The sequence below is a fragment of the Diabrotica virgifera genome, chromosome 2 (genome assembly GCF_917563875.1).
Source record: "Diabrotica virgifera virgifera chromosome 2, PGI_DIABVI_V3a".
Classification (NCBI taxonomy): domain Eukaryota; kingdom Metazoa; phylum Arthropoda; class Insecta; order Coleoptera; family Chrysomelidae; genus Diabrotica; species Diabrotica virgifera.
The window spans coordinates 58,296,461-58,323,214 of NC_065444.1; the positions used below are offsets into that span (position 1 = coordinate 58,296,461).

Here is a 26,754-nt window from a genome sequence, read left to right on the forward strand (position 1 = left end):
TGTCATATCCAACAAATATAACCTTCTCACTCTTTGCATCTAGTTTCCTTCTTTTCTGGTCAGGAATATGTACATATGCATCACACCCAAACACTTTCATGTGGTCAAATACAGGTTTCTGCCCTGTCCACTGTTCATAAGCTGTAGAACCTGGTGTCTGTTTGCTTGTAATTCTGTTGCAAATGTAGATGGCAGTATTAACTGCCTCTGCCCATAGTCTCTTATCTACTCCAGATTGGTATAACATACATCGAACCATTTCTACAATTAATCTGTTATCTCGCTCAGATCTGCCATTTTGCTCTGGAGTGTATGGTGCTGTGGTTTCTGACTCTATACCTTCTTGTTCTAAATACTCTTTGAAAGCATTATTTGTATACTCTGTACCATTATCTGTATGCAGTTTTTCAACAGAATAGCCATACTTTGCCTTAATTTTTCTATTATATACTTTGAAACAATCTAGTAAATCTGCTTTATGTCGAATAAAATATGCTACTCTATACCCGGTGTACTCATCTTTGAATGTTACAAAGTAACGTGCTCCTCGTACAGATTCAGTTTGCATAGGTCCACAAACATCACTGAATATTCTTTTTCCAGGAGGTAACTTAGTGTATGATCTCTCTTTAAAAGTCTTCTTATGTTGCTTTCCCATCAAACAACCTTCACACACAAAATCTTGTTTCTTTTCTGTAACACCTTTGATTAAGTTCATTTTTACCATTTCTTCTAAATATTTCTTATTAACATGTCCCAGTCTTTCATGCCATATCTTTAAATCATCTACTGAAGTCACACATGCATTATATATTATTGTGCGAAACATCATTTTATATGTGTTGTTTCTATCCTTTATACCAACTGCTGCTAGATTCTCATTTTCATATACTTTGGCTTCATTGTTAATCTTAATTACACTCATACCTTTGTTTGTCAAAACACCTGAAAATAAATTCTTTCTCAACTGTGGGATATATAGCACATCATTTATAGTGGATTTAAACCATTGTCCATTGATCAACTTCTCTATTTTAATAGTTCCCTTACCTTGTACTGGTAGTGTTTGATTATTGCCAAGTGATACCTGTGATGTAAAAGTTCTGTCAATATTAAAAAAATATTCTTCCCTGTAACACATATGTGCTGATGCACCACTGTCCATAATCCAATCATCACTTGTATCCACTTTTTCTAGCTGTTTTTCTTCTATGTTGAATGCACTCTCATTATTAACATTATAATATGCGCTACTCGAAGAACCTTTTCTGTAGTTACTAAAGCCACCTCTGCCTCTACTATGACTTCTATATGACCTGCTACTACTGTTTTCTTGTTCGTTCTTTTTCTCTCTACAAAATTTGACAATGTGCCCCCGCTTTCTACATCCAAAACATATTACACCCCTTTCTTGACCTTTCTGATCATATTTTCCTTTGAATGACATTGTTGCCAGTGCTTGTTCTGTCTCTTCATATGCAGTTAAGTTCATTTCTTCATCTAACAGTCTTGCGGTGAGGTTACCTATAGTTTGTTTAGCACTGTCTACGGACAACCATGCCTGTCTAACATTTCTGTATTTTTGTGGCAATGTACTCAGTATTTTTGTCATAATAGCAATATCACTCACATCATCACCTGCTTCTTTAATTTGCTTAGCAAGATTCTGCACTTTTGCTATGTGTTGAGCGATAGTATCTAGGCTACTCATCTTATATTGATGAAACCGTTCATGCAACATCATTTTATTTGATTCTGATTTCTGCTCATAAATAGACTCAAGGGTCTCCATAATTTCTTTAGCAGTATTACAACTTTCAATCAAAGTAATCTGATTTAAACTCACTGCAGATGTTAAAGTGAACATAGCCTGAGCATCCTTTTTAAACCATGCCTGTAATTCGTCTCCTGCTACTTCTGGTTTGATTAACGAGCCATCAATAACTCCATATATACCTTTGGCTCGTAAGGCACATTTTAGTAGGAACTTCCACTGTTGAAAGTTAACGCCATCAAATTTACCAACTGTGGATATATCTATTTTGTCACCCATTATTTTTTTTTATTTTTGCTTCAAATTTCCGGCGACACACGCCACTCTAGTTCTTTCTTTCACTGGGTCTAGTTCTTTCTTTCAAAACCTTATACTTCGGACACACCGGCAAAGTCTTTAAATATACTTTCTTGCTTTTCGGACACACCGACACATTTAAACTAAATATACGCAGTAGTTAAGTATGATCTGGGGCCACATAACCTATTAGATTTTATATATTTAATTTAAGAAAGAACTAGAGATTTGACTTTTCATAAAAACTACTTTTTATTTATTTTAACAACAACTTTCATTTTTTTTATCAACAACAACCTACTTAAAAACATTTTAAATAACAACCTAAAGGGTGGTTTATATGAACATTACAAAAAAACATATTCCAATAATACCTACTTTCATTTAAAAGAATAGAAAATGGTTGTTCAATCGGATTAATGATTGTTCAATTGGACATTATCTGGCCGGTCATATTATGTTTGTCAGCATTGTTTCAAAGGTAAACTACCAAGAGGAAGACCACAGATAAGATGGGTAGATGATATAAAAAGATTAGCAGGAACAACTTGAAAGTATGTTGCTCAGGATAGAGATCGATGGAAGGAGTTGGTCTATGTCCAAAAATGGATGATAGAATGTAGAAGAAGACGAAATTTTGTTTAAAAAATTTTGTTTCTTCGAATTTAAGTAAAAATGTAGCTTGTACAAATGTATATCTTTTTGAGAGTGACATATTTATTAAGTTGAATTTGGATAGACCATGGTTGATTTGTTTTCAATTTATATAATTACAATACTGTTAAAGTGTAAAAAAAATATATTCTAAAAAATTGAACAATTTGCTTGTATGTTTTGCTCGCAAAAGTGTAGTCCTTTTTTAGCCTATTGTTTGTCTTTGTCACTTAGGACGTCGACTTGAAAGAAGTCCGCGAGGAGGAAGCTCCTGAAGATATACCACCCACCATTCCACCGCTGCCGCAAAGCCATCTTCAAGCGCTTCAGAATCGCACCCCCGAAAAGGGATCAGTAGCGAAAATCATATCGCAGTTCCAGGATGCTGTCAACGGCAATGTAATTATTGTTTTTTAATTGTTTATATTGTTTTAAGATTCGCACAGAGTATAGATCGTTAGTTTATATAAATCATTTAATGTCCGACTGGTAAATTATTTGACAAATAATGACATGACGTCAAAGTCAGTTAAATCTGATATATTTCCAGTTTAAAAATAACATCCATAATAATTTACTAATAATTTGACAATCAATTATTTTCATTCAAGTTTTTTACGAACATATTTCTTACAATAAAATATCCTTTCTCGTAAATCCACCCAGTTTTTTTGGCACAAGCTCATCCACAGCTTTAGCAGCTTTTACTAAAATATCTTAGGGGAGATCGGTGTTTTCGGACGTTTCGAACATGTTATGCCTCAATCGCAAAATTATTTTTTACGTACTGTTGACAAAAAATAACATCCTCATCCTAAGTAACATTGTGTTTTATAATTTGTAATTTTTCTCACATAAAGAAAATTTTGTCGGATATTAAACGTTGAAGGCACCACGGGTATTACGGATAATATCCTTAATACCTTAATAACTACAATAATATCTATTAAATCTTTAATGTAACTAGAATCAATAGATAGGAGAATCTGTTTCTTGAAGTGCGAATCTTAAATTATTATATAAAGCACCAGCTATGTAGTTTTGCAAATACTGCAAATTGTATATGTTAATGTTTGCTTATAAAATACATGCTTTGTAGCTTGCTTTTAATATTAAGGTTGAAATATTATGAATACTATACCAGCAACATTTTATAGTTTGGATTTACACTTAAAATAGCCAAATAATTATCAGTAATAATTCAGACAGCAGCTTTTTCATCATGTAGCCAGTCTTGACAATACCTCGTACTTGATCTACTTGTCAGTCACCGTGTACTTTGCAGTATTTGCTAATGCGCAATTCTTCATTTCTTTCATATATAATTTAGCTCTCCAGGCCTAGAAAGCCCATGGCATTTCTTTCACATACACAGTGTTTTTAGATTATTTAACATCTTCATTGTTGTATTGTATAAATATTCCATGTTTTTATTTGTGCTTATTATTTTTATCTTAGATATTATTGTCTAATATACTTATGAACAAATTCTTCATTAATCTTCTTCTTTCTTAGCTTTTCCCCTTTCAGGGGTCGCTGTTTCTTACTCTTCTTCGCCACTCAGTTATGTCCATAATATCTTCTGTACCTAAACATTTCTCTCGTAAGTCACCTCACCTGCCATACAGTCCTTCCATTTTCTTCTCGGTTTTCCTCTATCTCGCCTTCCACCAACTTCTGACAGCTCTATCCTTCATCCCACATATCTTTCATCTCTACGTCTCACGTGTCCATTACAGTCTTTGTTCTTGAACCTTTTTTGAGACTGTCCCTCCGGCTAGTCACTCCGGCTCTTTCCTTAATCAAGTCGTGTCCCTTCTAGTCTTACCCAGCATCAACCGTAAACTTTCCATTTCAGTTGCCTCGATCTTCTTTTCTTGAATTTTCTTTATAGGCCACACTTCATCGCCGTACACCAACGCAGGTCTCACCAATCTCTTGTTATAATCGTCCTAGTTATTCTCCAAGCAATTCTATGGTTACAACCATTCCTGTTCCTTCTAACCACATATACTCCATTTTCGACCTGCTAAACTTAAGTCAACATTTCTTTGATCTCTTCTACTAACTAGATATCATCAGCAAAGACCGTTGACCAAGGACTCCCACACCTTCTCTGTCAGTACATCCGTAATAGTCCAGGGCACATCTGTTTTGAGATGGACGTTGAGAGGTGTCTCATATTTTTTTGCAGATATTGCTTGGAATTAACTCATATAATGATAATTGAGTTATCCTCCCACTCAAAAAGGTCCGGAACATTGTTTAAATAATCAAAATGTCAAAAAATGAAGGAAAAATTCGATTTTTTTCCTCGTTTCTTGATTTTAACTTTAATAGTATTCACTTCCGAGAAAAGTTGCACTAACATAAAAGTTTCGCAATTAAATTTCCCATAATATAGGATTGGTTAAAAATTTTGAAAATTGTCACCCTTGTTAAACACCCAAAATAGCGATAATTGCGAAAAAAAAAAATAAAAAACAAGTATTTGCATTTTACGTTTTTCAACCATTTATGCTAAACTTAGGACATTCATATTTTACCCAGAAAAACTTTATGGTATAATAAAACAATGCTGTAAATTTCATTAAGATCGGTTCAATAGATTTTGCAAAATAAATTTTGCAATCCAGCTTTCGCCAAAAAAATTCATGTTTTCAAAATGTTGCAGGACTGAAAATAAAGCAGATAGCAAGTTGAAATTTTTTTACATATAGAAGAGTAATGTACCTTTCATTTGAAATTTGCAAAATTAAAATCGGTTAACTACCACGGTGTCAGGAAATTTTTTAAATAAACATAAATTTTTGGTGCTACGCACAGGACAGCGGTGTTCGATTTACACATGTTGATTTCCACCAAAATTTCTTCCAATCTATCTAATATATTATTTTCTTCCTTTATATTTTGTTGTATTTTAATATTTTAATTCCACAAAAATCAAACTAATTTGATTATTGTTTGTGAAATATTGTTTAAACAATTGCATATGTTTAAGAATAATAATTTTTTATTCTCTAAGTTAAAATATATGAACAAAAAAAGTTTTTGCTAAAAAAAGTGTAGTTTCAAAGGACAAAGTATGTGTTTTTATTTTGCAATAAACAAATTAATTTATTTATATCGAAATGTACTAAAAATTAAAATTTATCAATCATTATCAAAGGTCATTGGAATGCCCAATCAGAGCAAACGTATCCGCTGTCCTGCACGTAGCACCAAAAATACACCAAAGGTACAGTATTCTTATATAAGTAAAACAAATTCAACTTGCTATCTGCTTTATTTTCAGTCCTGCAACATTTTGAAAAAATGAATTTTTTTTGCGAAAGCTGGATTGTGAAATTTATTTTACAAAATCTATTAAACCGATCTTAATGAAATTTACAGTATTGTTTTATTATATCATAAAGTTTTTCTAGGTGAAATATGAAGGTCCTAAGTGTAGCATAAATGGTTGAAAAAATGAAAATACGAATACTTTTTTTATGTTTTTTTTCACAATTATTGCTATTCAGTGCAACTTTTCTCGGAAATGAATACTTTTAAAGTTATAATATTCAAAAAACGAAGAAAAAAATCGAATTTTTCCTTAATTTTTGGACATTTTGATTATTTAAACAATGTTCCGGACCTTTTTGAGTGGGAGGATAACTCAAATATTATATGAGTTATTTTCAAGCAATTTCTGCAAAAAAATATGAGTCACCTCCCAACATCCAAATGTACTAATATTTTTATACTAATAAAAATGTACTAATAAAAACCAAAAAAAACGAGGTTTTTTTGGTTTAAACCAGTTTCATTTGGTTTAAACCAGGTTTATTTGATACAAAGTATAATAAGTCTAAATACTTTAAAAATGAATAAGAATGAATTAATTTTTTGGTTTAAACCAGGTTTATTTGATACAAAGTATAATAAGTCTAAATACTTTAAAAATGAATAAATTATTTTATAAAATAGTAATAAACAATGAAAAAAATGATTAAAAATGATTAAGACAACTTTTATTTTTATTTACACACACAAAAAATGAATATAACAAAAAAAAATCTTCAAACGTAATATTCAAAATAGCTAAGTTTAGGAGTAAAAAAATAGGTATTTATCTTAATTTTCTTCATTTGCGGCAGCTGTATTTAAAACGTTAAATAAAAGCACCAGTTTGGAGGCTCAATAAAAAAAACCAGGTTTTGTCTTAATAAAACCAGTTGGTTTAAACGTGCCAACCCAGGTTACAAGTCTTTACTTTGGTCTACCCTCCCTCATACATATCCTTCACGATCCTTACGTACTTCTCAGGAACCCATTTCTCTCTCATATAGTCTAGTCGCAACATAGGGAGTCCCGTCTAGAAGCCCAAATGTGGTGCGTTTAATTGTTATTAACAAATTATGGTAAAATTAGGTGTTTTTCAGGAATTGTTAGAAGCCCTGTAAATAAATTGATAGTGTTAAGGTCTTCTCTGGTGTATTTTAGGTCGCTGAATCGAATGCGACTAGTCGCGATTACTCAAAATGTGTTCTTATTTTGTTAATAACAAAATAATTGTTTATTCGCCGAAAAGCTCGAAGTAATGCGCTATCTACAGCAAGTCTGTAGTCTTTTTCATAGTATTTTTATACGCTAAATCGATTGTCACTAGTCGTGATAGCTTAAACCACGTTCCGACTTTGTTATTAATAAATTATTGCAAAAATAACGGTTTATAGTACGTTTACTCACGGTTTTTGCTCTAAATAAAAAAAAACCACTTGGAATGACATGAAATTTGGCATGCACGTAGCTAACATGTCAAACTAAACAAGTGATATTGTGCCGATGTGTGCTTTTACCCTGGGGGTGAATTTTACCCCGTTTCGGAGGTGAAAGAAGAAACCTTTAAAATAATTCCGGAATTGGATAAACTGATTAATTCTAAGCAACGTTTGTTTTATACAGTTTTTTCACTAAGTCAATACTTTTCGAGTTATTTGCGAGTGAATATGTTCATTTTTCAACAAAAAAAAACCAAATAACTCGAAAACTATTGACAGTGAAAACTAGTGAAAAAACTGTATAGAACAAAAGTTGCTTAGAATTAATCAGTTTATCCACTTCCGGGCTTGTTTTAAAGGTTTCGTTTTTCACCCCCGAAAAGGGGTGAAAGTCACCCTCAGGGTAAAAGCAGACATCGGCACAATATCACTTGTTTTGTTTGACATGTTAGCTAAGTGTATGCCAAATTTCATGTCAATACAAGTGGTTTTTTAAAATTTAGAGCAAAAACCGTGAGTGAACGTACTATAAACCGTTATTTTTGCAATAATTTATTAATAACAAAGTCGGAACGTGGTTTAAGCTATCACGACTAGCGGCAATCGATTTAGCGTATAAAAATACTATGAAAAAGACTACAAACTTGCTATAGATAGCGCATTTCGAGATTTTCGGCGAATAAACTATTATTTTGTTATTAACAAAATAAGAACATATTTTGATTAATCGCGACTAGTTGCATTCGATTCAGTGACCAAAAATACACCAGAGAAGACTTTAACACTATCAATTCATTTACAGGGTTTCTAGTAATTCCTGAAAAACACCTAATTTTACCATAATTTGTTAATAACAATTAAACGCACCACATTTGGGCTTTCAGACCACTTCCATTGGATTTAGCAACCCAAAAAACCTATAATACCACCATCAAATCGCGGCGAACTAAAAGTGTCCACAGGACCCCCCTATGTTGCGACTAGACTAATACAACTTCAAATTGATTCAAATGAATACAAATTCTTCATTATTGTGATTTAATTTCCCATTTTTTTGTAGCTAAGCTTATCTAAATCATAGAATAGTAAATAATCTTTCGTGAATACATACTTTTACCTGACTTTTGTTGTCAAAGCTCATTTAATAAACACACCTTACTAATATTTAGACATAATACAGATGTTCTACAACGAAATAAAATTTGTGTTTTATCTAAATTGTAGCCTTCCGACCAAATCGACGAAACGATGGTGTTCCCATGGAAACACCGCGAAATCCTAACCTTCAACATCCCCGTGCACGACTCCGAAAAGGCCGGTTTGGGTGTAAGTGTGAAAGGTAAAACCAGCGGCACCAAAGACCTCGGGATCTTCATAAAAGGAGTTATGTGTGGCGGAGCTGCTTCCAGAGACAACAGACTACGTACTAACGACCAATTGCTCAACGTCAATGGTATTTCTTTGCTGCAACAGACCAACAGCGATGCTATGGAGACGCTGAAGAATGCCATTCCGCATACGGAAGGACCTGTCCCGGGTCACATTACTTTAACTATAGCTCGACGAGTAGAATCGCCAAATAATAGCAGTAGGAAGAATTCACTGGATAGTATTTTGGGGTAAGTAAAAATATACTTCTTCTTTAAGTGCCATCTCTGCGACGAATGTTGGCAATCATCATGGCTATTCTGACCTTCGAGGCAGCTGCTCTGAACAGTTGCCTTGAGCTCAGTGGCGGCGCCTGGTGTAAAGTATTGGGGGTGCACACATAATATTAACATATAAAAAGCCCTTGAGGCCCTATTTCCCTAGGTAAAATTTTTTGAGTGTCGTCAAATTGTAAAAATCGAAGAACCTTTTTAAAAAATTACAATAAATAATGTATATTATTAACTTAAAATTATAATTTAGTGTTTAGATGTTACAAGCAAGTTTTGTAACAAAAGTCAAGTCGCCTTTTATTTTTTTAGATAAATACTTCAATAACCAATTCAGTAAAATTTGAAATTTCTTGAATCATTTTTTTTTATTGAAAACATTGTGAGTTCTGTTAGTCGAACTTAGCCCATAGCCATTCACAGGAAAGTCTTGGTTTTGATACGTTTCAATGTAGAGAAACATCGTTCTGTTTCTGCAGTTGTCACTGGCATGGTAACAAGTAATTGAAGAATTCAAATTATTTCAGAAAAATCGTCTTGTAAATTATTTTCAATCAAAAATTTGCTTAAGTGGACTGCCCCGGATAGTTAAAATCGGATCTTCTATTTTGTTGTTTATGAATCCTCTTCTCCAAATATATAGGAAACACGGAAAGCGGTAAAAAGTATTGATAGTAGCACCTACACTACATTCGTAATACGAAGTTTGGTTTAGATATTTTTAATTTTTCTTCTAAATATAATGAAAACAATTTAATTTATGTTAAATATTCCACGCTAACATTCACATCCACAAATTCCTCCATTCTTAATATTGTTCCGAAATTCGAACTTCACAAAAGCAAAATTTAAATGTACATATTAGCGCCGTGCACGTTAAAAACACCATAAGATCACACTGAGCACAGTCAACTTGTGCACTTACGGCCATCTAAATTTGTGGGCTAGAGCGGGAAGCGGGGTGTATGGTGAGTTGTATTTTGTCCTATGATAAGTCATTGGGATAGGAGCCACCGTAAGAGCGGTGAACGAGAGGTTCTGTCTAAGGCCTCGCATGCGTGAAGATTCCTCGTCGAAATAGAATAAAAATGATTAATAAATATTACCTATTACTTATAAGCTCCTTGGATCTGTGGTTTGTGATTTAAATTACTGTATTAGTCAGAGAGATAGAAGCGGATTTTGTGCGTGATAAGTAATATGGAAAAACTATACGGCGATTTGTTGAATTAGTTGTGTTCATCACTTTCACCAACGGCCGGAAACCAGAGTGGGGGCCGAGTGTAGTTATAAGGCGTCAAAGTCGCGGTTTTTATTATTTTTTTTTGACGCTCATGATCGAGATAGTGCACCAAAATTTGGGAATTTTGGCGCCAAATTTTCTCTAGGGGCGCCACGCAGCGTTGCGCCCCTAGAGATTTAACTTAGGTACGTCATGACCTACTTATTCCCAAATTCTGGTGCACTATCTCGATCATGAGCGTCATAAAAAAATAATAGAAACCGCGGCTTTGACCCCTTATAACTACCCTCGGCCCCCACTCTGGTTTCCGGCCGTTGGTGAAAGTCATGTACACAACTAATTCAACATATCCCCGTATAGTTTTTTCATAATACTTATCACGCACAAAATCCGCTCCCAGCTCTTAGTAGACTATATAGTTAGATTAAAATGTTATTCATAGAGTGATAAATTTTACATATGAATGTTTGTGTGAAAATTATTTTGGGTATTCACGTGCACATGTGCACTTATGGAGAAACCGCCACTGCTTGAGCTGCAACCAAACCATTCTCTCAGGTTCTTCAACTAGGAAACGCGTCTCCTTCCTACGCTTCTGCTACCCTCTATTTTTCTTCGAATTATGAGTCTCAAGATGTTATATCTTTCGCCTCTCATCACATGTCCGAGATATTGCAATTTCCTTTCTTTTATTGTGTTTTCCATTTTCCTCTCTCTGCCTATTCTCCTTCACACTTCTATATTCGTGAATTTATCTACCCATGAAATACTTTATACTCTTCTAAATATCCACATTTCAAACGCGATAAGTCGATTTATTGCATTTCGGTTTAATGTCCATGATTCAGCTCCATAGTAAAGCACACTGTGTACATAACATTTAAATAGTCTTATTCTGAGTGCCAGTGATCTTTGCTGCATAAAATATTTTTCAGTTTCACTAAGTTGGCACGTTCTTTTTCAATTCTCATTCTTATTTTCGCAGTGTAGTCCTTATTTTCTGATTATCGTTCCCAAGTATTATTTTTTACTCTCTCAATCTGCTGACCGCCTACCGGTAATATACTAGTATTTTATAACTTGTTAACAATGTATCGTTTTTAGCAATTCTACTGGCGACTCGCAAGAAAAAAGCGAATCTGTAAATAATTCCGGCAACAGTGGTGATTCTGCAAACACGGTAATATTCAATCCACATGGAGGTATCGGCAATATTTCTGACAACAAAGCTCAAGTTAATACCCAGCTCAATGGACAGCTCAGCAATCAACTAAGCCCGATGCATACATGGAACCCTGTCTTGGAACGGTTGACCGGTAACGGAAAGTTCCAACAACAACAGTTGAGGAATGAGAGTTATTACAAGGTAAATAAGTATAAAATACGTCATTTTAGTGTTTACCTTTTTTTTGTTTTCTAAGGTAAACACATATTCACAGCATCTTTTATTTTTTATTTTACGGTACTCCGTTTTGAATTTTTTAATTCTTAGTCTGATGCTTTATAAGCATTTACACATTGGCTATAGTTGGTATTCTGTTAACAATTAATACTCTTCGATTGTTCAAGTCCGTAATTTGTCAGTACCCAATTTGTTCATGAAGGGTCTAACATCATCCAAACCCAAAAAGCTCGAAGGACCAAAACAAAATGCAAAGCAAATTAAAAAAAATGTAGAACTCAACTGTGTTACCGAAGATAAAATTATTGACCATCATCATCAACGGAGTTCATGTTAAATTTTCTGAAAGAATAAGTACCAACGACGTAAATTTTTGAATGACAAGTCAAGGATATTCACTAATACAATGCGTCGACTTATTCCGGATTGTCTGTCAAGAGGCTTCTAGCCGATTACAATAGCATTGTCTTTCTACCATCAGCCTTATTCGTAGCATCTTGTCCTGTGCAAATTCTGTCTGTCATCTAACATAAAATCTGCATTAAAATGAACAAGATTTAAGTAAGTTGGAACTGTAAGAGAAAAAGGCACGTGTCCAAAAGGAGCTGACAGAAAAAACTTATAGGACTATTTCGAGTAATGGAAAATTCTCGTGGAGTATTTTAGATGTAGAAAAAGAGTATAAATATTGAAGATAATAGTGAGTCATCATCATCATCATCGTCAATAGACTTATAAATTTAATCGGAGTTAATAATCTTTAATTAATAATGACAAATACAATAACGACAATAAAAAATTGTTTTAGGCTACTCACGACACTTGGACGAGTAGCATGCTTGGAAATAACTCATTTGGCAACATGTCTGGCACTACTGTAAATATCGCCACCGCTGAACCTATTTTAATAGAAGACGAGTATGGATCCAGGGTACTGACCCACTCTAATCAACATCAACAACAGTAAGTAAACCACATGTTCAATTTTTCACATGCAAAAAATAGTATTATATTTTTACTGTATTAAACCCCTAACGACAATCCTTATTTTAAAAAAGTTCTAAACCAACATTGAATAATAGTTTCTAGTTTCATCCGTGTCCAAGAACAGATTTTGCTGAGGCATTTGTGAACTGAAAACAAACATGCTCTCTCTTGTGTTAGCCGCCGGAGGCTAAAGGACTATCTTTTGTGTTGGCCGTCGAAGGCAACACATGTCTCTCAGTACGCCAACCTTTCTCTGGTTTCATCTACAGCTGAACCAACGCTTTCTCTCTCTGTGCAATATATTTAGAGAACGAAATAGTTGTCAGTGATTCATTTCGAAAATTTCAGTGGCGTGTCAAATTATGCTATAATTTTACGTGTATGCCAAATCAGGCATCTCATCGGGACTTCAACACGGGAACAGGAACAGAACATCACCACGCAAGACCGGCCATCAGCTACGCAATTCATTTGTACTACGTATTTACATTTTCACTTCAAAAACCCAAAATTAGGGAGTGAAACTTTCTACGAATACTCTTCAATGGTCACGGAACAAACTACAAACTCTTCACTTTGTTTCACATGGCGATAATATTGATGCCGGCAAGGTGGTGGCTTCTCTATGAGCTCCACCGCCTGGTCGATGTAATACCAGCCGAGTTTCGTGTGGAACTGATTCTCTTCGACGGGGTACCTAACCTTCGAGAATTCTTCTGCGTACTTGTCGCGTAATTGCAAGCTAAATTCGCCCTTAGTGATGCAACTCTACAAATTTGGGACGAGTCCAATAATTTTTCAAGGGCAAACAGGTACTTTCCAAACAGTGTGTAATATTTTGTAATACTCAGAAGCAGGGGCGGTTCAGAATTTTTATGGTAAATTACTTCATAAAATAAATTGTAAAAATAGATATTTTTCTTGAGATAGGATATAAAATTTATGGTTGGGAGTTTTTTTCAAACGCTACAGTATAAATCTATAATTTTATAAATAGTGTATAATCTATAGTTTTAGTAAGCAATAAGTAACGTTTCATGCAACAATTTCGTGACAACTATTTCGTTCTTTGAGTATAGTATGAAACGGTAATCCGATATAGAACAACCGCTAATCCGCTAAAAACAATTAAACCTGGTACGAGAAACAACCGTTTGTGAAACCGGCATATGTAACTTTGATCGGGTGAGCAGTGACTTGGATAAAATTTTTTATAAACTCAATTAGATATTGTCTGTATATCATAATCCCTCCAAATTCCCCCTTGAACCAGCGACCTAAAAACATACAGCCCTCACAACTCTATTGTATATCACAAACAAAACAAAAGGAATAATGTATTAAGGATTTTTTTTCTTTTAGAATCAATGTTCATATGACTAACAAAGTCCCCACGAACATATCCGACATTCGAACCGAACACGAGCCGGACGGTAAGGACAACAAGACTAGTTCATCAGGCAGCAACGGTGATAAAAGTACAGACACTTCGTCCCAAACGACGATTCAGTGCACCGACGCAACGTACGCCAGCCAATTGTCCCTAGAGAATCCCAAAGGATTTTCTAGAGATGCTTTTGGAAGGCAGAGTATGTCAGAGAAGAGGCATGCGACGTTGGATGCCAAGAATACCGACACATATCAGAAATCGAAGAAGATTAGGGAGGAGAGGAAGATGAAAGAAATAAGTAAGTTGAAGTGCTTTGTTATGTCAATTGTGTGTCATTATAGTAGCAAAAACGAAAAAACGAATTAATTGCCAAGTAGCAGTCATGTCATTTAGTTTTTTTAAACAAACAAGCAGTTGGACTTGGTAAGTCCTAGGTTTTTACCCAAGATGGCCGGAAGTAGAACGGAAAGTCACTATGTGAACTCTTCGTGTAAGCTAGCGTCAATTGATACAGACTGTTTAGATATAAATATGGATGAATATTCTTGGACAATCGTTACTTGCATAATCGCTCAAATTATTCATTAATTTAATTAATAGAATTAATTTTTCACTAACTACACTCACCGGCACAAAATTCCGCCACCCCCGGTAACAAAAAATTTTTGCTTAGATGGCATTATACGGAGGTGAATGGAAGCGTTGTATTTTCTCTTAACTTTAAAAAATTCTGTGGAAAAACTTTTTGTTTCATACTCCTTTTGTATTATCCTGGAAGTATGACTAAGGTTTTGTTTTTTGAATTATCCAAATATGTCTTTTCTTATAAGAGTTGTAAATAAAAACACTGCTTTGAAGGATTTTTTAATTAAAAATATCAAACTCACTAAAATTAACAAAACAAAACAAAATCAACAATAAAACCAAACAATTCAATAGCGGGTATGTCCACCTCTTGCAGCAACGACTGCTCGCAATCTGTGTGGCATCGAATAAAGATGTGTTATCCTTGCCTAGGGAATAGCCCGATATTCCTCTACCAGGGCCATAACTGTACCAAATTTTCTGGAGGCCTGGGATGACGGCGAACAGCTTTTTTTAATTCAACCCATAAATACTCAATAGGATTGAGATCTGGGCTGAATGCGGGCCATTCTAATCTTATCAATCCAACCTCTATTTTATGAGTCAATCAGTGTTTTTATTTACAAAAAATGGTACAGCTCTTACAAGAAAAGATATATTCGGATAATTCGAAAAACAAAATTTTAGTGATGCCTCCGGGATAATATGGCAGGACTATGAAACAAAACCAGCACTTCTATTTTTCCACAGAATGTTTTAAAGTTAGGAGGAAATACAACACTTCCTTTCACCCCCGTATAATGCAATGTAAGCAAAATTTTTGTGTTACCGGAATAATACAAAACAATAGCAATACATGTACCTACAAACTGGTGCAAGAATCTTGAAAATCGGAATACAAATAATAAAGTTATACATTATCAAACTTAATAAAAAATTTTGGGTGCCGGAATTTTGTGCCGGTGAGTGTATATATTCAGTGATTACAATAATTTATATACTATGCAATAAAAACTAATAATTGAGAAAAGAGAAAAATTGATACAGTGGTTTTAATAACATACTGTTATTATCGGAACGAGTAGTTAAATTTTAAACATCTTTAACAATTGAAACACAATTATAGTATAGGTACAGCAATGTTGCCGATTTTAGCGCTGCCTTCGGTATCTTTTTATCTAATCAAAGGCTAAACAGTCTGTATATGATTTCACTAATTTTGATATATTTTTTCTAAGCTTCTGGTCATCACTTTTTCACAGGAAATGCCATAAAAATATTCGAGAACTAAATATTCGAGTTCGACTTTTCAGTACTCGTCAATTGATATATCACATATTCCTGCGACTATAATGTGGCATGTCCGGTTACAACTTTTTAACCAGAAGTGAGAAAAAACAGTAAGTCTTGCTAAGCCGTGTCGAATAATATATCGCTTGTACTATTTTAAAACACTACTTCCGTTTGTTCCCCGAATAATTGTGCTTGTAATATACTAAAATGAATAGAGTCGGATAAGGTTTTTCCATTTGAAAAAAGAAACCTACCCTGATTTCAGCCACATTTGTTACAATATATTGAAAAAGAGAATCATAAATCTTTTCCAAATGTAATTCGTTTTTTCGTTCTTTCAATACATCATGTAATTAACATACCGCTAGTTTAAGTAAATGTGCTAATAGTATGTGTTTTCTCATCTTGCTCAACAGCTGGCTTAGTCCGTGTAGGTTCAGTGGAGTCTGTCATAAGTGTTAATAGATCTGCAGAACATCCCGAGTGTAAGCATTCCTTTCATATTATCATTTATCATTCTATCCTCTAGTATTTACAGAAAGAAAATTCGGTAGACATTGATGATCAAACAATAAAACAAGAAAAACAAAAAAATTAAGTTATAAAAAACATATACGGTCACTATACATCATGAAATAAAAGGAGCATCTAAGAATATTTCTTCATAAATTTTTAGATTTTTTTAAGTGTTTATAGCACACGAGGTCATGTTGGCATTTGCTCCCGCACTGCCTTTGATAATGTCTGCTACATTTTCAGGCGAAATATGTCCGCAAATGCTTCGTTTCCGAGATACGGGATGTTGAATTTTTTCTTATGCCGTTTTAGAGCAATAAATAAATCGTCAGTTTGTAAGAAAATACTCAACATCTTCTATCTGGGAAACGAAGCTATTGCGGACGTATGTTTATAAATCAAACTGACATTATTTTTCATGCAGAATTACCCCTTAAAGTTTGTCGCACTTATGTAGAAAGACCCTGTACTGATGAAGAGCATGGCTAGTTGTTAAAGTACTTAACTTTTTTATTATCCAACATAAGCGAATGAATAAAAAAAAACATAATGTTAAGAAAACCTGAGGCTATAATTGGATTGGATTTTAATCCAATCCAGTATTTTAATAATACTGAAATTAAAATCCAACCAATCCAATTATTAGCCTGAGGCTAATAATTGGATTGGTTGGATTTTAATTTCAGTATTTTATAAATGCTAGAATATTCCACAGGGTATTACGAACTTTGAGAAAAAAAAAACACAGTTTGATTGGTCTACTCGGTATACAATGAAAATCTAACCTGTTTAGCAACAACATTATTACAGCGATACTGTTACAGAATAAGGCTATAACATATTAAAAAAATCACTTAAATCGAACAACAGGTTAAGGAAATTCGAGATATCAAAATGACCAGTTTTGTGGGCCGCCGGTTTTCTCTGACGCGCAGTGTATTTAGGTACTTTCTCTAAAGCTTTTTCTTTAACTTAAATTGTTTCGTATTCAATCTTGTTCTCATGTTTCTTTTTGTGTTCAGAGCCATTCCATACCTCTTGCAGTATTGCGTAGTGCTATCAAACAAAATTTGCTGTCCGCAAGGAGTATTATAGAAGCATTTGAAACTCAGCGTAGGATTATAATCAGTCTGCCTGTCGCCTCACCTCCCTCCAGATGGATGGGTGCTTGCACCCTAACCATATCTAACCTTTTAATGTGTTTTTTGTACTGTTTTTTAATGATTTTTCTAAGAATTTTTTAAATTTAGATGAAAAAATTTGTTTTTTTTTTTGAATAATGAGATCTCCCTTTTGTAGTAGTACATTAGACATATTAAATTATTGTAGTATAGCTCTAAATATGGCATTTGTAGCCGAAAGCGCTAAGTGAGGAATTCAATGATTTTAACATACTTTTCTTTTCAATTCATTCATTTCACAAAGTGTGTACAAAACAAATCAGTATTTTACAAGACCGATGTCTGTCTAGTGAGATTTTCTATACTTAATTTCACGTTAAGAATAGAACGTTACGCTTATGGATATCAGTGTTGACAAACCTCTCGGGCACGGGTGACTACTCGACTCATCGAATACGATTCATTTTAATCAGTACGGCGTGGCATCGGCGCGCTTCTATTGTTTAAAAGAAATGCATGGGGCTATCTTCGCAATGTTCTATTCTTAACGTGAAATAAAGTATTCGAGGTGTGCAAGTACTTGGAGGGGACACGAAAAACGATCGTGCGAGAATAGCGGAGAAATATTGCAACTTTCTTAAATAATTCATATTGTCAATTGAAATTGTCAAATTGACGTATATTTCATATCTATTGTCATTGAAGACGAAAAATTATATATTGCTCCACAATATTGATATGATATGCAATTATTATATAAAGGTAAATTTAATTAATTGTATTTTGCTTGCAGTACTGCATTTTAATAACTAATTTTATTTACTACATACAATTGTTTACGTTTTAATAACATAACCTGAATCTTATTTTTTCTTATTATTTTTTTGGACTGTGGCCTTGACAATTATCCAGTAACCAGGACTAATATAATTGGCCAATATAATTAAAAGTGCGAATAAAGTTGCTGAGCGTAGAAACCAGGTGTCGCTTTGCCGAACTTGCACGGTCCCAATAGTGTGGTTGTCTAGCGAGTGATGATAAAAATAACACTTCCTTAGCTGAAGAACCCTTCCTTTTGCAATTACAATGTATATAGCCGTCTTCTCCACTGTTCAATTAGCAGAAGCTGCTTCTCTTAATTACTTTCTGGAAACCTCATCCACGGAAAGTAAGTTTTCTGGATAAATTACGAACTGGTGAAGGTGAAAATCTGCTTGAAGGTACCATTTTTATTGGCTAAATCGGTCAAACTGTCCTCCTCAAAAGTGTGTCAAACTAACACATTTGAGGAATCTGTATGGCCACGATTGACAATAGGGACTTCAATAATTCTTATCGATTTGAAAAGGAAAAAATGTTTCGTTCGAGCTTCATTAACATTTTTATTGTTTCAAGTGTAAGATTTTTTATTGAAGTTGTTCTTTTGGCAAAAATTGTGTCGCTCAGTCAGTGCTTCTGATGAGGACGTGCTAGGTTGCGAATCATCTTTAATAGCATTTTGGCTATCCCTTGCAAAGTGGTCGTCAGTATAGACACTACTTTTTTTTGTTTGTTGCCGATCTATTGTTGTTCCCCAAGAAGCTAGGAAATTAATAGTCACTTCCGATAGATCCCCGCATATCTCCATTAGAAGTTTATTAGAAACCTGAGAGTGCGAAGTAAAACAGGCCTTAGCCTTCAACCGCCGTAATAATCTTAAAGTATTAGCTACCACTATTGATCATAAATTTCATACCAGCGTCAAGATCTCATGACTCGAAGAAATACTCACTGGTATAAACCCAACTAATAAAAATGCAAATTTATCAGAAAATGAATATAAATCTACAATATATAGATCTAAAATGTTTATTTCAAGTTGGGCTTGAACTTAGATGTAAAAAACAATCTTCGAATGAATAGACAAAATTAAGTTTGATCTACAATATCTACCGAATTGACATCTCTGTTCAACAATTTTTAGAAACTTTTAAATCAATTTCACGTTTTTTTTTTCAATAGATGCTGATAAATTAGGCCAATTAGGACCAAGTTTAGGCATGAAGAAATCTTCAAGCTTGGAATCGTTACAGACAATGGTACAAGAGGTAAGAAATTTTGTTTCTAGCGTGTCATTTAATACTAAAAATCAATGGAAACATTGCATTCAAGTTTTGTGCTAGTTCATTATAACTCGCAGCAAAAAAAGTGCGCCTTAACAATTACCCGTTTATTAACAGATTCTAAACCTTGTCTACAGAGGAGATGTATGACTCCCCTCCTGCTCTCCTCGCTGTTTTTTACGATCCTTTAAAAGATGATTATGTGGTGTTCATCCATTTTACGCACTCTTTCTTAGCTGTAATTATATAGAACATTTCTATACTGTTAACAAAAGAAACATGTTTATCAATCGACAATATATTCCTTTTTAGATTCAAATGCAAGAAGAAGGCGACCCAGCTTATAGTTATAGAGGACCCAATGGAGCTTTAAAAGTAATCAGGGGGAAAGGCTGTGAAGAAAGCTTTAGGGCAGCTGTAGTGGATCCAAATCACCGAAGTGAGATCGGTAAATATAAAATTTTAACCCGGGAACAGTCGCGCTCTCTTCTGTCACGTGAGCAGTCGCGCGTTGGATTTTATCTAACAATACGAATTTAAAACAAATTTTTATTTTATTACTTATGTTAAAAATATCTATTTCTAACAATTTTAAAGCTAATTGGTTCTCACCAAAGCCATAAATTCCACAAAAAAATATCTACGCATTGCTACAATCTTCCTCGAGGAACTTACGAGTGGAAAGTTATGTTGCAAAATTGTTCATCAAGGTATCGCAGAAAAAGATAAAATGTTAGATATTACCATACAAATCATTTATAAAAATTTGATACTTTATCTGTTTAAATATAAACGTTTGACCAGTTAGATAAAAGAATTATATTTTTTTACCTTTATCTTCCTTTTAGGAGCCAAAAAGCATTGGTTGCTTGACGGTCCAATGGAAAACGAACGAGAAGTGGATGGCTTCAGCAATGCTCGAGGAGGTCCTAGGCAATCTTCTCTGAATGCAGCTATTGATATAAAGAATAAATCAGCAAAGAAGAAACCTGGTATATTTAAAGGCATTGGTTCGATGTTCAGGTAAGGCCAATTTAAAAATTAGTCGTTTACACTATAAAGTAATTTTTAAACTTTTATTGATACCAAAATGTTAGAAGAAATAAATATGGTTAGGTTAGGTCCAATATACAGTTTTTGTAAAGTAAATATTTGAAGAATTATTTGATTTATTTTACAGGTTTGGCAAACATCGTAAACTGGACTTCCAAACAGCAGAGGCTGCCCAACACTATCATCATACAAACGAATTCGATTCAAATGCCAACGTACCTCAACAACACACCGCAGATACCGAAAACCGAACGCAAAGTAGTCAACCAGAACGGACGCAAGAGCATTCACAAAAAGTACCTCAAAATAGCAACCCCCAGAACCAAAACACTTCCCAAGGTTCTCACCACCAGTCGCAAGGTTCACAGAACTCCCACCATTCGCAGAGTTCGCATAATTCTTCCCAATCGTCACATCAGTCCCAGAGCGCTCATTATCCGAATTCGCATGCGCAGAGCTCTCATCAGTCATCAACGACACATCACCCATCCCAGAACGTTCCCCATCAATCACAAAGCTCTCATGTGGGATCTCAGACGCAAGGTTCTCATTCTCAAAGTCGTTCGTCGCCTACAACAAACCAGAACTTACACCATTCCCAACAGAGTTCATCTCATGGACATAGAGAACAGCAGCATATTATACGGGAACCGCTGTATCAAAGGCATGGTTACTTACACAGGCACGCAGAACAAGTTCAGGTAAGAATCTCTATATTTTATTAATCGTTTAATTTTATACGCAGGACGAAATAACTTATGCATAAAATAATGGGAGACAGCAAGATTTAATTTTGTATCAAAGATCACCACCATCCGTTCGCGTACGTTTCTTCCTTTAGAAGTCGTCAGAAAGGCTTTTAGTATGATACAATTGATAAAAAAAATGGCATAACCCAGACATCCAAAGTAAAAGTTTTCCTCCAACACCAAATTGTTATATATGGTCTACATATTGTTCAGTAAAAAGTTACACCATTTTTAGCGTCCGGTTTGGATGGGAGATGGGGGAGAAGTCTGTAAATTAGTAGTTTTTTTTACCTTTTTCGTCAATATTTCTAAAACTATGCTTTAGCGTAAACCATGTTCTATACAAAAATGTTCTACATAAAATTTAAAACAAAAAAGGTCCTATACATAATTTTTATAAAATCAACGGTTCCAGAGGTACGGAGGGTGAAAAGTGGAGGTTTTCGATAGTTTTTATATTTTTTGGGCAATTGATGATGATTTTGGGTGGTGAAGTTAACGTTTCTTCAAGGGCTTATCACTAACATACCTTCGGCCACTGAAATAGCAAATTTTATTTACAAAACACAATCCTGTTAAAGAAAATTTCTTTTATCAGTAATAATATTTTCCCAAAAAATATCAAGAGTATCGAAAACCTCCACTTTTCACCCTCCGTAACTCTGGAACCGTTGATTTTATAACAATTACGTATTGGGCATTTTTTGTTTTAAATTTTATGTAGAACATTTTTGTATAGAACCTTGTTTACGCTAAAGCATAGTTTTAGAAATATTGACGAAAAACGTAAAAAGACTACTAATTTACCGACTTTTCCCTCATCTCCCCCCCAAACCGGACGCTCAAAATGGTGTAACTTTTTACTGAACAATATGTGGACCATATAGAACAATTTGGTGTTGGAGGTACAAAAGTATCGAAAACCTCCACTTTTCACCCTCCGTACCTCTGGAACCGTTGATTTTATAACAATTATGTATAGGACCTTTTTTGTTTTAAATTTTATGTACAACATTTTTGTATAGAACATGGTTTACGCTAAAGCATAGTTTTAAAAATATTGACGAAAAAGGTATAAAAACTACTAATTTACAGACTTCTCCCCCATCTCCCACCCAAACCGGACGCTCAAAATGGTGTAACTTTTTACTGAACAATATGTAGACCATATATAACAATTTGGTGTTGGAGGAAAACTTTTACTTTGAATGTCTGGGTTAGGCTTTTTTTTGGACCAATTATACTATACTACCTCCGTAACTGTGGAACCGTTCATTTTAGAAGGATTATGCATAGGACTTTTTTTTTCAAATGTAATGTAGAACATTTTTGTATAGAAGGTTGTTCATGATTAACCCGCATAGTTTTAGAAATATTGACGAAAAACGTAAAAAACTACGAATTTACCGATTTCTCCCCACTCTCCCCGCCAAACCCGACGCTCAAAATGGAGTGACTTTTTTCTGAACATTATGTGGACCATATATAACAATTTGGTGTTGGAGGCTAACTTTCCACTTTGGATGTCTGGGTTTGAGTCTAGTTATATTTGTGGTGCGCTCCGAATTAAACTAGATCCAGATGTCTTCTTCTTTTTCTTCTTCTTATTTTTGTGTAGATATGACTGTCTGTTTTTCAATGTGCCTCCAGTAAGTTGTCATTCCATCGTTTTCGTGGTCTTCCCACTGATCTTCTTCCTATTGGGGAACCGTCTCTCGCCGTCCTTACTACTCTATTTGTTGTCATTCGGTTTATGTGGTCATTCCATTCTACTCTTCTGTTTTCCCCCAGTTATTTATGTTGTCCGTCTTGCATCTCCGTCGTATATCTGCACTTCTAGCTCTATACCATAGTGTCTTACCATCGATTTTTCGAAGTGTTTTCAGATGTCTAGTAAGCAAAATAATGCGAAATTATTTGCTAATGGACGCAATAGCGACATCTATTTAAACAACGAGAAATCTAGAGTACAGAAGCACTGTAGATCTCTTACGCAGGAAAGAAAAAATCGGTAACAACCTAAAATCTTAGCCTTCTACAATTGGCGAGGCAAACGGAGAGATAAATGATAGACGTGAGGAATCTACAATTGCATTCCACAACCCGTTTATCTAGGTAAAAATCCAATGAATTTTTGCTTCCTAGTACTCAAAAAGTGAGTAGAACTAAGGTAATGAGAGACAGCTTTTAATTTGTTTCAGAGATCACCACCATGAATATGTTCGTGATCTGAATTATCTCATTTTCATGGAACTGCTCCTTTTATCACCATCTTCTTGCTTTTTCAAATATTTTGGAAGTACTGGAAATATTTTTGAAACTGCATTCTCTCTAACGTCATAAGAGAAGGTCTTTTTCTTAGAAAAGTTTGTAACATACCATCAACAGAATTTAAATAAACACAAATATTTTTATAGGCCCTCTGTTCGCTGTTGCCAAATCTCATTGTTCTGGCCGTCGTGAATATTCGCACTATTGGATGCTGCTTGAAAGAGGTTTTAGATTCTTAACCACTTTGAAATCCCCCACGTTAAAAATTCGTTCTGATTAGATGTATCTATTTCTATTATTATGTTTTAAATGCTGTCACTCTGGTGAGAAAAATCAATCAATTAAATTTCAATGATTTTCTTCCAGGTCATTCCTGAAAATGCGGTAGCTCCTCCTGTTAAATATAGGCAAAATTCTTCGGAACATAGAAGGCACGATAGGGAAGCGCATAAACAGAGAATGACCCAAAGACACACATATTATCAAAGCGATGAAAGAGACGTGTACGATTTACGGCACCAGCAACCACAGGTAAGAACTTCAATAATAAAATATTGGTGAAGAAATTCTATCGTACTCTGATTAGTAATAAATGAGTATCCTTTTGTAATTTTTTTTGCACTTTGTTTTCATACATAGCAAAGTTTCTTTATATATATTTCAACATCAAAATCTTAAGTATATTAGTAAATAATTGATGATATATGAGTACAATAGTTAGTACATATTATTTTCTCTATTCACTATATGTATATGTATTGTTTTTCAGTTGACAAGGACACGTTGATCTCCCCCTCTTTTTCTTTCTCTCTCTAACCTTTCTCCTGCTCTACCATCTCATTCTCCATGCTCTCTCTTCTTCCCATTGTTGCTACCTCCTATTTTTATGTCTCTAAGTTTTTCTCTCCTTCTGTTTCCCTCCTCTCTTATCCCTCGCTCTTTGTTTTCTACCGCGCTCTCTCTCTCTCTCTCTCTCTCTCTCTCTCTCTCTCTCTCTCTCTCTCTTTCTCTCTCTTGTACACACACATACCCACCCACGCAGACACACAAGTACCATTCTAAACACTATCTTCACTCTCTCTGTTCTCTCTCTGATTCTCACTTTTTCTCACTGTTAAGAATTGTTGGTATTGTGACTTAATGACTGAATAAGATAAATTTAGTTAGTTCATGCCTTTTTGAAGTAGCACTTACTTTTTCAGTCCTCTGTTTTCTGAGTGCATAGAGATATCCTAAGGTATTCATGGCTAGTCATCCTAATAGTACATTCTTTCACGGTTTTTGCTCTAAATTTTAAAGAACCGCTTGGATTGACCTGAAATTTGGCATACGTAGAGCTTACATGTCAAAGAAAAAAAGTGATATTGTGCCGATGTGTGCTTTTGCCCTGGGGGTGACTTTCACCACCTCTTGGGGGTGAAAAAATATATGTCCAAAATAAGTTGGGAAGTGGGTAAACTGACTAATTTTAAGCAACTTTTGTTCTATAGAGCTTTTTCGCCAAGTCAACACTTTTCGAGTTATTTGCGAGTGGATATGTTCATTTTTCAACAAAATAACCACATTTTTAGACGGTTTTTCGCAAATAACTCCAAAAGTAAATATTTTGTCGAAAAAAAAAAACGTTTTTAGCAAAAATATAGCCTATAAAAAAGTAAAAAAAAATGGTGTACGCGTTAGGTCTCTGGATCTCGTAGAACCAGAGTTATAACCAATGAAAAATAGATTCATATTCACCAAATTTCAAATAGAATATTTCGACGTGAAATATCCAAAAAATTACGCACTTTTTGGGGAAAACCTTTTTTAAAACTTTTTTAAAATGTTTAAAAAATATTTATTTCTGTTTTTACAAAAAGTTTCTAGTGTTAAATTTAAGCAAGTTACGCTCAAAATAAAGTTCGCCCCTTTTGTTTTGGCAAAAAAAAAATCAGGAAGACCACCCCCTAATTAGCAACTTAAGTGAAATTAATCGTTACTGCACCACAAATTATTTTACTTATGTTGTGTTTATATGATCTGTAAGTTTCATTGATTCAAAGTGCTTATTTTTGAAAAAATTTGGTTTCAAAGTAAAATTTTTAAAAATTTTAATTTTGAAAAATATGCTTTTTTTCAAAATAACTTAAAAATTGTTAGAGATACCAAAAATCTCGAAAAACAAAAAAAGTCAGCATTGCTTTTCTGAATATCACGTATTTTTTTGTTTTTCTGTTAGACAAAAATTGATTACGATTTGGTGTTTCTAAATTTGCATACATTCGTGATCAGTGACTCGTTCAACCCCTTTTAACTACAGTCTTTTCAATAATAAGGACTTTGAACCGATGAAACTTACAGATCATATAATATAAACAATACATACACGAGTCAAGAAACTTGTGAAGTCGTAACGATTAAGTTCATTTAAGATACTAATTAGGGGGTGATTTTCTCGATTTTTTTACCAAAACAAAAAGGGACTAACTTTATTTTGAGCGTAACTTGTTTACTTTTGATGCTAGAAATTTTTTTTATTAAACAAAAATGAAGCTTTTTTTAAACACTTTAAATAAGTTGTAATGAGTTTTCCCCAAAATGTGCTTCATTTTTGGTTATTTCACGTTAAAGTATTCCATTTGGAATTTGACGAATATGAACCTATTTTTCATTAGCTATAACTCTGCTTCTACTAGGTATAGAGACGTGATATATACACCATTTTTTTAAATTTTTTACAGGCTATATTTTTGCTAAGAATATTTTTTCGACAAAATACTTACTATTTGAGTTATTTGCGAAAAACCATCTAAAAGCGTGGTTATTTTGTTGAAAAAATGAACATATTCACTGCCAAATAACTCGAAAAGTATTGACTTATTGAAAAAACTCTATAGAACAAAAGTTACTTAAAATT

General features: G+C 34.1%; 1 protein-coding gene across 7 annotated transcripts in view; it reads left to right on the forward strand.

The window, feature by feature from the left end:
- LOC114337868 (partitioning defective 3 homolog B) overlaps positions 1–26,754 on the forward strand; it is a 295,752-nt gene that overhangs the window by 241,630 nt on the left and 27,368 nt on the right. For 5 of the 7 annotated variants that reach the window (XM_028288425.2, XM_050642575.1, XM_028288447.2 and 2 more), the window contains 11 exons: positions 2,960–3,124; positions 8,713–9,107; positions 11,494–11,755; positions 12,600–12,754; positions 14,141–14,466; positions 16,463–16,531; positions 19,685–19,770; positions 20,098–20,233; positions 20,634–20,808; positions 20,966–21,539; positions 24,225–24,389. In XM_028288425.2, coding sequence (XP_028144226.1) covers positions 2,960–3,124; positions 8,713–9,107; positions 11,494–11,755; positions 12,600–12,754; positions 14,141–14,466; positions 16,463–16,531; positions 19,685–19,770; positions 20,098–20,233; positions 20,634–20,808; positions 20,966–21,539; positions 24,225–24,389 — 2,508 coding nt within the window. The remainder of the gene's footprint in view (positions 1–2,959; positions 3,125–8,712; positions 9,108–11,493; positions 11,756–12,599; positions 12,755–14,140; positions 14,467–16,462; positions 16,532–19,684; positions 19,771–20,097; positions 20,234–20,633; positions 20,809–20,965; positions 21,540–24,224; positions 24,390–26,754) is intronic. The other 2 variants (XM_050642574.1, XM_050642576.1) reach the window with 2 other exon arrangements.